This window comes from Hippocampus bargibanti, linkage group LG04, assembly GCF_051943395.1.
Source record: "Hippocampus bargibanti isolate YZ-2025 linkage group LG04, ASM5194339v1, whole genome shotgun sequence".
Lineage (NCBI taxonomy): Eukaryota > Metazoa > Chordata > Actinopteri > Syngnathiformes > Syngnathidae > Hippocampus > Hippocampus bargibanti.
The window spans coordinates 31,019,824-31,033,651 of NC_142737.1; the positions used below are offsets into that span (position 1 = coordinate 31,019,824).

At 42.4% G+C, this 13,828-nt stretch overlaps 1 protein-coding gene across 4 annotated transcripts in view; it reads left to right on the forward strand.

The window, feature by feature from the left end:
• Positions 1 to 13,828, forward strand: part of gtf2h2 (general transcription factor IIH, polypeptide 2) — an 88,540-nt gene that overhangs the window by 67,757 nt on the left and 6,955 nt on the right. For all 4 annotated transcript variants that reach the window (XR_016114779.1, XR_016114780.1, XM_088995117.1 and 1 more), the window contains one exon: positions 10,440 to 10,479. Coding sequence is in view for 2 of the 4 variants with exons in the window: in XM_088995117.1 (XP_088851243.1) it covers positions 10,440 to 10,479 (40 nt within the window). In the remaining 2 variants the exon portion in view is untranslated. The remainder of the gene's footprint in view (positions 1 to 10,439; positions 10,480 to 13,828) is intronic.

A 13,828-nucleotide genomic window follows, 5' to 3' on the forward strand; every position in this document is an offset into this window, starting at 1 on the left:
GGTAGCTAGCTCGGTAGTCTTTGTCTTCTCTGTAATACCATCGAATATCAAAATAGCACAGGATTGATTGTGCAGTAACTAAAGAAAATAGAAAATGTATGTTTATTCTATGAATCACTCCATTTTTTTACTTGAATTAAAGTTGTTGATATAATAGATGTTAGTCACAGAAGTATCATGCTCCAGTGAATGTATTTTGGTTTATTTCAATCAGTTTTGTATACTTTGGCAATATAGTTCAATCGGGCCTGTCAATTTTAGAATGTGGCCCCTTCTTCAAACAGAGGTGTGCCAACTGGCCCCCTTTTTTAATTTCCCAAATGCATACCTGAAGAAATCCATGATGCGTGAGAATCCATGTGGAACATATTTGTCTGATGCCTATTTCTTTTGCTTGACATAGCCTACATTAAAACATTTTTTTTAAATCACACAATGTACCAGTACGATAGTCACACATTGACTACTGACCGGACTAAATTTCCCACAGTACTGATTGGACAAGCAATGTAATGTGATCATCTCTAGCCAGTGATGGCCAAGTGGGCATGTCATAACTAATTGGTATGTTGAGTTGGATGAAACTGTGATTGGTAGGCAACCGGTTCCGGGTGTCTCCCGTCTACTGCCCAAAGACAGCTGGGATAGGCTCCAGCACCCCAGCCCCCCCTTCCCGACCCTTGTGAGATTAAAGTGGATTGGAAGATGAATTAGTCTGGTATGTCTTAAAGGACAACCGACGTCCCCGGACAAGTTGTGTCCATAATTTGTAAAATCACTTCAAATGACTTCTACTGAGCGTATTTTTATAAGATGCCACCGCATATAGCTATATTTTACGTTTTAAGACTTGTGCTGAATATTCAGGAAGTCTTGTTTTTGAGTTGGTGACGAGTCTGTACGTGACATCACGAAAGGACCACTCACTGACCGTGAAAAGGACGCATTGTCGCATTGTCCTTCCATCACGTCAATGCATTTTGCTGTACTGTTTTTTTGAAAACCTTGTGTTACACCCAAAAGCCGCCAGAGGGGGTCCAAGCGCCATTTAAGAATTTGTCAGCCTGTGGAAACGGAGGTGGCCACAGGATGTCGCCATTTTGTGCTTCTTTTTTTGTAAGAGATTGTCCCCCAATGTTGCCTCAAAATGGGCCAAATAAATTCTTTAATCGATTGCAAACATGTATGCTTTGCTCATCAGGACTATTTGAATCCTATTCATAACTGGATGTGTAACAAAAAAAAAGCATATTCTCCGAATCTGAAGCCATTGTTTTGATTCACAAGCAATGCAAGACGTCTTGGCGTGACGTCACGAACTGGCGGCGGGACTTTCTGAAAATGCCCAGTTCGCAGCTCAATTTTTTGCAGATTTTGGGCACTTTAAGTCATTTTTGTTGGTGTTTGCATTTGACTAAAAATATCATACTGCATGTTTTGGGTATTTTAGATGCTATAAAACGTTTTTCTGGTGTCAGTTAAAAAACAAAAAAGTGACGTCGGTTGTCCTCTAACCGGTGTCTGAAACTCATGACAAAAAGTTACCGGACACCAGGGCAGAGAACTCTGAAAAGTTGCCTGCCCTGCCATAAAGTTGCCCGTGTTGCGCTCTCCACTATAGTAAGGGAGATACGGTGTTGTGGGATCCAGAAAAAAATCACAAGACAAGCAATGTGATACGTCTTGACTCAACAGTGGTTTACTTCGAATGCCCCGATCTAATGCAAACGTATGCGCACAACAATTTCCGGTCCAACGATCTAAATCGGTCCGACACGAAACACTAACCGAAGCAGGCGTTGCATGTTTAAATAAACATTTTCGATATATATCATTTGTAAACCAATAGAACTACGCGAATGTAACCAAAATAGGAAATAAGATAATTTACAACCTGTCGCATACTCCCCCTCAAAATAGATGTTGTCCCCAACATATGTACTAGTAAATACATAAATGCGCTGGACGACGTGCCCAAAACAATGACGCACAGTATTATGAACTGCATCCAAATATGAACTATAATAATGAACAGTTTACAGACTGGAACTCTTTTCATACATTCTGTTTACATTATAACAATCAACAATTCACAGACTGGAACTCTTTTCATGCATTCCGTTTTACTTATACAGGGCTCATCGGGGTCTTCTTGTTTCCATCTCACTGTTCTATTAAACAGAAGTGTCGATTAACCATTTCTGTAGTATTTCGTGGCATAATAGGGGTGTGCGCCATACATCCAAGGCATTGTCTGTTCACCATGATATGATACTGTCCCTACATTGTAACAAGATGGCGAACCAAGGCGATCATACGTGAATACCTTGGGTCTCCTATGTTCTCGTCGTGGCCGTTGATTTCCCCCAATATCAGGATTACTGGGGGTTGGCTGGGGAAAAGGGGGACACATTGTCACAGGTGGATCATTTTCCGGACCAATGTTGCCCTCCTGAGATTGGTCAACTTCCGCAGCTCCCGGCTCTGTCCCGGGCAGTTCATTCCCCAGTTGATTGTCATCATGGTGGGTTGTCTCCACAAAGCTCACGTCCCGCAGTTCTGGTGAGTCTGGTCGGGTGCTCTGGCGATGCAACACTGGATAATACTCATCCTCCTCATCATCCTCTTCCGGATCCATTTCCGGCATCTTGTTCGGTCGTTGCCGAGTGGACTTTTCCTTGGACTGGGACTGTAGTGAAGTCTCTAATGGCAAATGATCACATGGCAGCAAGAGATTGCGGTGGAGTATCCTAGATCTGCCCTTCCCCCTCTCAGGTTTCAGCTCATAAACTGGAATGTCTTGGCTGACTTGACGAACCACTGTATGAACAACATCCTCCCAGTGGTTTCTCAGTTTGCCTGAACCTCCGCGTGGGGTTAAGTTTCGAACCAGAACACGATCACCGGGCAACAGGGTAGAATACTTTAGTTTACTGTCATATAGTCTCTTACTCCTGGCAGCAGCTTTGTTGTTATTTTCTTGCGTGATCGCATACGCTTCCTCCATGCCCTGTTTCCACTTCTTCACATAGTCCTTCTGGTTGGTGTCACCCTGGTTAGAGTCTGGATTCAAACTAAACAACATATCAACTGGCAAACGTGGTGAACGTCCATAAAGTAAGTAAAAAGGTGAAAACCCTGTCACCTCACTTTTGGTACAGTTGTAAGCATAAACGAGTTTGTTTAGTGAGTCTTTCCAGTTACTCTTTTGTTTCTCTGTCAGTGTCTTTAACATCTGGATCAGTGTTCGATTAAATCGTTCAACCTGTCCATTTCCCTGTGGATGGTAGGGGGTTGTCCTTGAACCCCACAATATTCCTTCAGTTGAGCAAAAAGTTTATTTTCAAATTCACCACCCTGATCATGGTGAATTCGAAGGGGGAACCCAAACTTTAAAGCATAGTCATTAAAGATTTTGTTTGCCGCTGTTTTGCCAGATTTGGACGTTGTAGCATAAACTTGAGCGAAACGTGTAAAATGGTCTACTAGCACAAGCACGTATTCATAACCACCCTTACATTTGTCAAGATGCAAAAAGTCAACGGAGACAAGTTCAAAAGGCTGAGTAGTCACAATATTAGTGAGAGGGGCTCTGGTCTCACGGTTGGGCTTTTTGTGTTTTAGGCACACACACTCTCTCAGTACATAGTCCTCTATTTCTTTTTGCATAAAGGGCCAGTAAAAACGATCCCTTACAAGGGAAAGAGTCCTTTCCACACCATGGTGGCCCATTTCATCATGCAGCTCTTTTAACACTGTCACCTTGTGTTTTTCAGGAAGCAGTAGTTGGGTTCTGTTTGCCGTTTTTCTGTACAAAACACCTCTGTCATTAAAGTGTAGCTTGTCCCATTCCCTCACAAGACAAACAACTTTAGGACAATGCTTTCTTAGTTCAGTACCTAGCGGTTTCGTCTCCGCCAGTTTGTATCTAATAATATGTCCTATAATGGGGTCAGTCTCTTGATCTAGCTTGATCTGTCCAACAGTCAATGGGGCTATCGGTGTGTTTAGTGACACCTCGGCACACGTAGCTGAGATTACCATAGACCAAGCTGCACTAGACTCGTTCTGTTGGTCAACCGCTTGTACGGCAGCACTCACAGCATCATATGACATTTCTTTTGTACATCCTTCCATATATGTTACCATATCAAGGGGCATCCTAGATAAACTGTCTGCATCAACATTTTCCTTACCGGGACGATATTTAACAGTAAAATTAAAATCAGAAAGTTCTGCGACCCACCTGCACCCAGTTGCATTTAACTTAGCAGTCGACAGTACATAAGTGAGTGGATTATTGTCACTATACACAGTGAAGAATGGTGCATAGTACAAATAATCACGAAACTTGTCTGTGATCGCCCACTTAAGCGCCAAAAATTCCAACTTGCCCGAGTGTAAGTTATAATTCTTCTCAGCTGCAGTTAATGTCCGAGAGCCATAGGCTATCACGGGAAGTTTGCCATTTTGTCTTTGGTACAACACAGCACCTAAACCCCGGTTAGAGGCATCTGTATGCAAAATGAAAGGATGCGCGAAGTCAGGAAAACCTAAAACTGGTGGTTGAACTAAACAGTCTATTAGCTGCTCTAACACTGACTGATGCTCATCACTCCACTCAATATGTGTGTTGGAAGACACACTGTTATGTCTCACTTTCCATTTTTTTCTTTGATGCTGCTGAGTCTCAACATTCAGAGGGGCTTTAATCAAAGCATACAAGGGACTAGCGATACAAGAGAAATCTTTGATGTATTGCCTATAATAGCTTAATAGTCCCAAAATGGCTCAAAGCTCACCGACAGTGCCTGGCTGCTTGTTTTTCAGGGCACGCACTGCTGCTGTATCTGCCGGGTCCATTCGGCTCCCCTCAGCAGAGACAATCATGCCGAGGTACCTCACTTCCGGCTTGAAGAGGTCACACTTTCGGGCTTTGAGTTTTATTCCATTTTCCCTGAGACGTTGCAACACTCGTCTGACGTCCTCAACGTGGTTGTCAAATGTCCCGCTGAAAACAAGAATGTCATCAAGATAGGGGACACATATTTCGTCCCGTAACCCCTCCAGACATTGTTCCATACAACGCTGGAACGCTGCTGGTGCATTCATGAGTCCAAACGGATTTGAATCCATTCATAAAGGCCCCAAGGGGTCACGAAAGCGGTCAGGTGTCGGCTCCCTTTGGACATGAACCCCTGGTGGTATGCTTTGCCTTGGTCCAGCAGCGAGAAGATGGTGTTACCCCCAAGGCTATCCACCACGTCCTGTACCCGTGGGATGGGGTGCCGGTCAGGGTGTGTTTTCCGATTCAGCTCTCTGTAATCAATACATAAGCGCAGTGTACCATCTTTTTTCCTGACACAGATGACAGGGGATGAGTAGGAGGAAGTGGACTTTTCCACCCACCCCTGCGCTATCAAGTCCTGTAAATAGTCTTTCACCTCTCTGTACATTGGCTTTGGGACAGACATATATGTATTTGAAACGGGCTCAGTGTCTTTCAACAAAATGTCCATTTGTAGGTTTTCCACACACCCTATGTCGTCGTCCGATTTTGAAAATGATGCCGATTCCTCTCTCAAAATGAGAAAGGTCAATTGGGGGGTCCCACTGCTCACTGAGAGCGATGGTGGTATTCTGGACATGGACCTCATTGACAACCGCTGAAGGAAGGTCCCTTTTAAATATGTTAGCTGGGTAGACAGACCCTACTAACTGCACTGTACCAATAATAGCCTTTACTGGAAACCTAATATCATGATTAGTAGGGTTCTGGACACTAACAACTATCCTAGGGATGGAACCTGCCTTTACTGAGACCAACGAGTCACAAAGCTCGAGGCCATCTGGCCACTGTGGGTTTTCACTTGGCTCAAAAACCAATGTAACATCTTCCATAAAGGGCTTAGCCTGTACTTTGCATGGAATAATAAGTGAGCTATGCCTGGCTATAGTGAATCTCTCATTTGTTGTTTTTACACGGTACTCATGTGCTTGTCCCAGACTAACTGCTTTTATGAAAGTGGCAGCTTTATTGCGCTTAAGGTGGGGAAAAGCTAGTCTAACCGACTTCAAGAGCTTTTCTGTATCCCCTGTTTGTGACTCATTAGAGAGGCTATCTAACACAAGACGCTCAATGACATTAAACCCTATGATAGGACACTGTTGCTGGTCACCTTTTAGTACTAATACTGGTACAAGTAGCCCTGGATCATTAGCACCAAGTTTAAATGGTATCTCAAGCCATCCTACATAAGGCATATCCGTTCCATTCGCTGCCACAATATTGAGAGTGTTATCAGGGTCAATAAGCTCATTCACATTTTTCAATGACACGTCAGGTAAGTTTGTTTGTTTCAATAACTCATCTACAGCACACACCTGGGACCCCGAGTCCCAGAGTGCTTCAACCCTTTTGTTACCCAAAAAGCACCGAATCAGACATTTCTTTCCCACTAACTCCCTGACCGGAGGTAATTTGCCACACTGTTTCTTATCTGTACGCTCGACAAATGACTGCTTATGTCTCTTCTGAACGGGGCCACATGTGTGGCGCTTACATTCCATTTTCATAGCACCACTGTAACACTGGGACCTTTCCGTCTCTGTGGTCACACCATGTCCCATTGGGGTAACCCTTTCTAGTTTAAAGCATGGTTCCTAGCTGAGTTCTGTGCTTTGCAGCCTGCTCTGAAATGTTCACTACTTCCACATTTAAAACAGTGCTGACAATATTCTTCACCTGTCTGAATACAAGAATAACACCTGGGCGGAGGGCGACGGGGCATGTAGTACTGCTGAGGGGCGAACCGCTTCTGGAACTGTGCTGCCCCCCTCATCGGCCTGGGGCCTGGTGCTGGGTGGTACTGCCGAAGAGCTGATGGGGAGTGCTGGGTGTAGTAGTGCCTGGTTGGTGGATCTACCTGATATTGTGAAGGTGGAGTGAAGGCGACCTGTTCAGGGTAGTGGTCAGGCAGGCGTTCAGGTCCTCCGCTGGTGGGCTGAGAAGTGGCTGTTGGTTTCTGAATAGTCTCTTTGATCTGGGACACTTCTGCACGCAGCTCTTTTAACAGCATCATCTCTGACCTCATCTCTTTGATCTCTGAAAGGAGTTCATTCGGCACAGTAACAGTATTCTGCTTTAAGACTGTCTTCTTCCCAATCGGGACTGGTGTGTCATCTAACTGGACAGTGTTCAGCGTTGTCACCCGTGCAGCAGCATTTTTCTTTTTTTCCTGTCGCTCTTTTTCATTTGCACATGCCATGTTTAATTTTTCTAACAGTACTTCATCTGATGTGGTGGTTAGCAGGAGGAAAGGTTGCATGTCATTCTTTACATTGTCACTCTGTAACCCAGAACTGTGTGCAGGAATAAACTCTGGACCAACGTGGGATCATACTTCACCCCTGATTCGGCCTCTTGAGATGCAAAAAGAATCCTTTGACGAAGATCCATTGCACGCAGTAGAAATTTATGTGGGGACACTTTATTAGTCTGCACTTCCGATGAGAGCTGCTTGTACAATTCAGTGGCTCCTCTCTCTTGATAGTGAGATCGGAGAATCCTTCGTAAAGAAGGTAGGGTGAGATTTTCTTTCCCTTCGAGGTAGCTTCTCGAATGCAGACCTGGTGTTATGGCACGAACCACTGCATCGATGATCTCATCCCCCTGGTAGCCTTTACTGAGCCCACTTTCTATCTGTCTGACCAAATTAGGAAATGTGAGTTTATCTTTTTGTCCGAGTTCACCTATGAACCAGATATTTTGAAATCTTTGCGCCAGGGGGCAGTGTCTGGGGGCACTATGCTTCTCTTTCGCACTGCATCCCGACCTTTTTCACTTGGTTTGGCTATTCCTAGTTCAAAATCTTTTATACTTTCAATCAAGTCCTTTACACGTAGCAAATCTGACATTCCTCCATCTTCTAGCTCTAATTCAGCTCTTTCAATGTAGGTTGACACAATATTAATTAGTTGGCCTCGAGTCTTTCCTGTAAGTTGCTCTCTTTCCAGTCCAGATATTTGGATTTCAGCACATAACTCTGACAACTGTTGAAAATTCAGTCCAAATAACTTGCCTTTGATGTCCAACTGTAATTCCTCTAACGCCATTTTCGAGAGGGTAGACGCAGTTCAACTGGCCGGATTCACTTCAAAGTCTTCCAGTGCCCTCTAGTGGTGGCTGTACGCACAGAGATGCAACCAGAGCACATGTAGAAACAAACCAGTAAACGGCGACGCCACTCCGACTGGGTTGATTGGGGATATTCGGCGCGAGCTTCTACCCACGGCGAGTAGACAACACTCGAACACAAATATCCCAGCGGTGCCTCCAAAATGTTGCGCTCTCCACTATAATAAGGGAGATACGGTGTTGTGGGATCCAGAAAAACACCACAAGACAAGCAATGTGATACGTCTTGACTCAACAGTGGTTTACTTCGAATGCCCCGATCTAATGCAAACGTATGCGCACAACAATTTCCGGTCCAACGATCTAAATCGGTCCGACACGAAACACTAACCGAAGCAGGCGTTCCATGTTTAAATAAACATTTTCGATATATATCATTTGTAAACCAATAGAACTACGCGAATGTAACCAAAATAGGAAATAAGATAATTTATAACCTGTCACACCTGCCCCATTTTTCACAACTTCAAACACAATAAGACGGCTAATCGAAAAAAAACAACAACATTGTTGCAAAGTATTAAAGGACAACCGACATCTTCGGACAAGTTGTATCCATAATTTGTAAAAAGGCCTCAAATGACTTCTACTGAGCGTATTTTACAAAGATTCCACCGCATATAGCTATATTTTACGTTTTAAGACTCGCACTGAATATTCCGGAAGTCTTCTTTTTGAGTTGGTGACGAGTCGTCACGTTACGTCACTGAAGGAACGCCCATGACCGAAAAAAGGACGCATTGTACCAGTCATTCCATCACGTCAATGCATTTTGCTGTACTTGTTTGGTCTGAAAACTTCATGTTGCATCAAAAAGAGGCAGAAGAGGGCGACAAAGCTCCGTGTAAGGAATTAATCCGCCTGTGGAAACGGGCTGATTAATTCCTTACACGGAGCTTTGTCGCCATTTTCTGCCTCTTTTTTTTGGTGCTACATCCCCCCCCCCATTGCCTCAAAATGGCACGGAATAAATTCTTTAATCGATTGCAAACATGTATGCTTTCCTCTTCAGAACTATTTGAATCATATTCATAACTGGATGAGTAACAAGAAAGCATATTCTCTGAATCTGAAGCCATTGTTTAGATTCTCCAGCAAGGCAGGACATCTTGGGGTGACACCACGAATAAGGGAGCGGGACCTTCGAAAACTGGCCACGTCCGGGTTAATTTTTTTTTTTTTGCACATTTTGGACACTATAAAACGTTTTTCTGATGTCAGTTGTCCTTTAATGATTGTTTATATTAAGGATGTACCTACCACAAATGCTCCCTTGCTTTATTTATCGTAAATATCCCTTGCTGATGATTTTGCTCCAGGTGGTCGTTTGTCCATACACTCTTCGTCATTTTCCTCAATGCAATGTCTTCGTTGCGTCGTCTCCTACAAGCCACGTGAATTCCTATTTCCACGATGCTTTTAATGTGCATTCAATTTCTAAGCGCCTTTCAAAACTCTCAAGTACACGTTACAGTCACAGGATAATGTACGTTTAGGTTTTGTAGCGTCGTAAATTTTGTTAGGTTCTTTTGAATATTTCTTCTGGGGCTGGGGTTCTGTGCATCTACTTTGGAAAAGGATATGCAAATTCACGACCTTATAACGCTCGAGAATGACGGAAGCACGAAGCAGGCTTCTGATTGGCTGCCGTGCCGACTATGCAACTTGCCAAACGAACCGAAATTCAGAAATGTCCAAACTGAATGAAGATTTCTAAATCAAATAATTTATTCTGATTTTGAAATCTTCGTTGATTTAAAAATAATCTTTTTTTTCTTGAAGAAGTTGTCGGCCACCCGGGCGGAGATGTTTTGTAAGTTGTATGCCCGGCGGAAAACTTGCACGCCCCGGGCGTCCGGGCAAGCGCTATTTCAGACACTGGTCTTAACCGACGCGGCAGAGGCAATGTCAAACTCTTGAAACCCGAGGGTAACAGAGAATCTCGTAATTTTTCAAAATAAAACATCTTTCAGGTTCCAAAATGAATACAACGGAAGTAATGAAAGTTAGGCACCAAAATTGTCTGGAAACCTGTCACAGAAGCGGTGAAGTTGTTCTTGCAAAAGAAAGACCTAATTCACCCCCAGCCCAATTTCAGTTTCTATGAATGTCACAGTATTGTATGTGTTCTTCTATCTTCTAAAATTTGTGCTGTTCTTACTTTTTCAATCTTCTATGGAGGATTATGTTCTTACGCAATAATGTTCCAATGTATTTCACATCCTGCTGTGGTCGATTTCAGGTTCTGTGTGTCTTGTCAAGGAGAATTAAAAGATAAGACGGTAAGTGTGGCTTCTCTATCTTATTATCAGGCCTTGTTCCACTATATTGATTAAGTTGTCTTTGGAAAATAACCTAATTCAACTTCAATATAAAGGTCTCAATATCAGGGTTTTTCCTGGCTCAAATTAAGGCAGAGGTGGTACCATCCTGACTATGTGCCATGGCATGCATGTTTTCTATTATTATTTCTATTCTTTTACAGGTAAAAAACTAAGAATTCCAATAAGAGAATGACTATAATCATGTTAAAGCATTCATTTATTCAAACTCGCACAGGAAAATGATGGACTCATGGCTTGTGTGATGGGGCCACTCAGAGATTATTTTGAAGCAGCCTTCATGCTCTCTGTGGCACCTTACACTCCCATAAATATCCTTAGCAATATCCTAAGCAACGATCTCAGGCAATAGATGAGGTTGAAAAACTTCTGTTGATTTGGATTAACGAAAAGCAGCTAAAGTAGTGGACAGTGTATAAGGGTATTATCACCGAGAAAGCATGTCAAACCTCACTTGGATATCATCAAGAGGCAACTACATCAACTACCATTACAAACCTAAATAAAACGACTTTATTATACATAACAGTTTCTTTCTTTAATTACAATACAATAGCACATTTATTATACATAAAATAAGGTAAGGTATATTTTATGTAGTTTTAAGGCTTATTTAGTAGAAAATTATGTTTTTTGGGGACCTGGAAACGGATTATTGTCATTTTAATGGTTTCCCACAGGAAATGAATGTTTGGAAGACACACTTTTCGCCTTACACACACTTTCTGGGAGCCAATTAAGTTTGTAAGCTGAGATATCACTATATATGTGTATGTATGTATGTATGTATGTATGTATGTATGTATGTATGTATGTATGTATGTATGTATGTGTGTGTGTGTGTGTGTGTGTGTGTGTGTGTGTGTGTGTGTGTGTGTGTGTGTGTGTGTGTGTGTGTGTGTGAGTGTGTGTATGTATGTATGTATGTATGTATATTTCAGTCCATTTCAAGCATCAACAGAACATAACCACTAAGGTATTAACATATTTTTATGAATGAGAGTAATGAGACAAAAATTGTACAGTTTATGTCTTGTATGAACATCCATGTATCCCAGTGGCGGTCCGTGCATTTCACACCTAGGCCTTCAGTGAAGTCCTGCTTAGACACAACGGCTGGAGATATCATTTACAAAAGCACACGCACGCAGTACCGGGCGTGGCATCACCTTAATCGTCTACAACACAGGCTATTTTCCGGAGCAATTACACATCAATAAATCTGCATCAGCAATTAGAACTTGTCACTATACGTGATACTGCAAACACTTAAAAATAAAAGGAAATTTAAAATCATTTGTCCACAAAGTTTTATTAAGTCCACCAAGAATCTTTAACAAGATTTTACGCTAAATTACAAAATGTCAGTTTAATATAAAAAAAACAACAAGACGTTCACAAAACGAACTATTTGTTGAAAATAAAAGTAAACAAATCTTTTTCATTTGTTCTTGAGAATAGGCTTACCTACATGCGACAGCGAGTTGTCCTCTCCTTCAGCCATTGTGGGTTAAAAAAGCGAGGAGATATACTTGGTTTTTCTGCTAAAGTTTACTGGTCTGATCTGTTGTAGCTTGGTTGATTTGCATAGCGCTGCCTCCGCTGAGGTAAAGTGAGTATCCAATCACAGGACGCATACATGTCGTGTTCAACGCGAGGCCCTCTCGCTAGCCTTACTGTGCCAACTCGTGATCTGATTGGCTATCGCAACTATATATCAACTACATGTGCCCGTTCATGTACAGTGCACAGACGCCCTCACTGTTGATTCTGAAGGCGTCGGTCAGATTTCATACAGCCTGGCGACACAAGATAGTTGAATTCTGATTGGATTAAAAACTCTGACCTAAAATTACAACACTGAAAGGAGCATAACCAAATGGATATAATATAACATCAAGAAAACAGTATGTAGAATAATTATATATATATATATATATATACAGTAAAGTCTCGTTATATCGATATTCAAGGGAGTCCGAAAAAATATCGATATAACCGGGACTATCGATATATCCGACCCTGTTTGCATGTAACTTTCTCCGTGCGTGCATAGAAATAGTATCGATATAACCGGGACTATCGATATATCTGATATCGATATAACGAGACTTTACTGTGTATATATATATATATATATATATATATATATATATTTAGAAAAAATACTTTTTTAATGAAATTGACTTTTATTATAATTATGATAATGATGTCTGATTATGTTAGGCTAGCAGAGAAGGCCTTGCTGGCTCTGACGGCCCACCACTGATATATATATATATATGTACATGTATATATATATATATATATATATATATATATATATACAGTAAAGTCTCGTTATATCGATATTCAAGGGAGAGAGGACGCATCCCTGCGGGGCTCCAGTGCTCGTGGTTATTCAGAATCAGAATCAGAATACCTTTTCGTCCCGCAATGGGGAAATTTGCAGTCCACAGCAGCAATTGAAGAGGGATGGGGTTGGGGTGGGAGTTAAAGGATAGAAAACAAGATATTCTAAGCATAACAAAATAAAAATGTCAACTGTATACTGTGCAAATGTAGATGTGCAAAAAGCGTTCTATAAAAGACTGTACATAGTGCAGAATCAAGAAATGCATTTAGATATATTGCAACAACCCATATTTACAAGTGTCCATTTTTTTTTTTTTTTTTTTTTTTTTTTTTTTTTTCACATGTGATCATTGGGAATTGTGAAGCCTGACAGCAGTCGGTAGGAACGAGCGGCGGTACCTCTCCTTCTTGCAGCGCGGGTGTAATAGTCTCTGGCTAAAGGAGCTACCCAGAGCTGTCAGGATGGGCAGGAGGGGGTGGGAGGGGCTGTCCGTCATAGCTTTTAGTTTAGCTAGCGTCCGTCTGTTGCCCACCTCCTCTAGAGAATCCAGCGAGCAGCCCACGACAGAACTGGCCCGCTTGACAAAGCGCTCCAGTCTTTTTCTGTCCCGGGTGGTGATGCTTCCTGACCAGCAGACAATGCCATAGTGGATGGCTGATACCACCACAGAGTCATAGAAAGTCTTTAGGAGTGACCCCTGAACTCCAAAAGACATCAGTTTCCTGAGGAGGAAGAGGCGACTCTGTCCCTTTTTGATTAGGGCAGCCGTGTTTGTAGACCAGTCCAGTTTATTGTTGAGAGTAACACCCAGGTACTTGAGGTATGTGTAGAAGGTGAAGAGGAATGGAGCCAGGACTGTTCCCTGCGGCGCTCCAGTGCTGCAGAGAAGCCTGCCCGACTCACAGTTCTTTACTCTCATGTACTGTGGCCTGT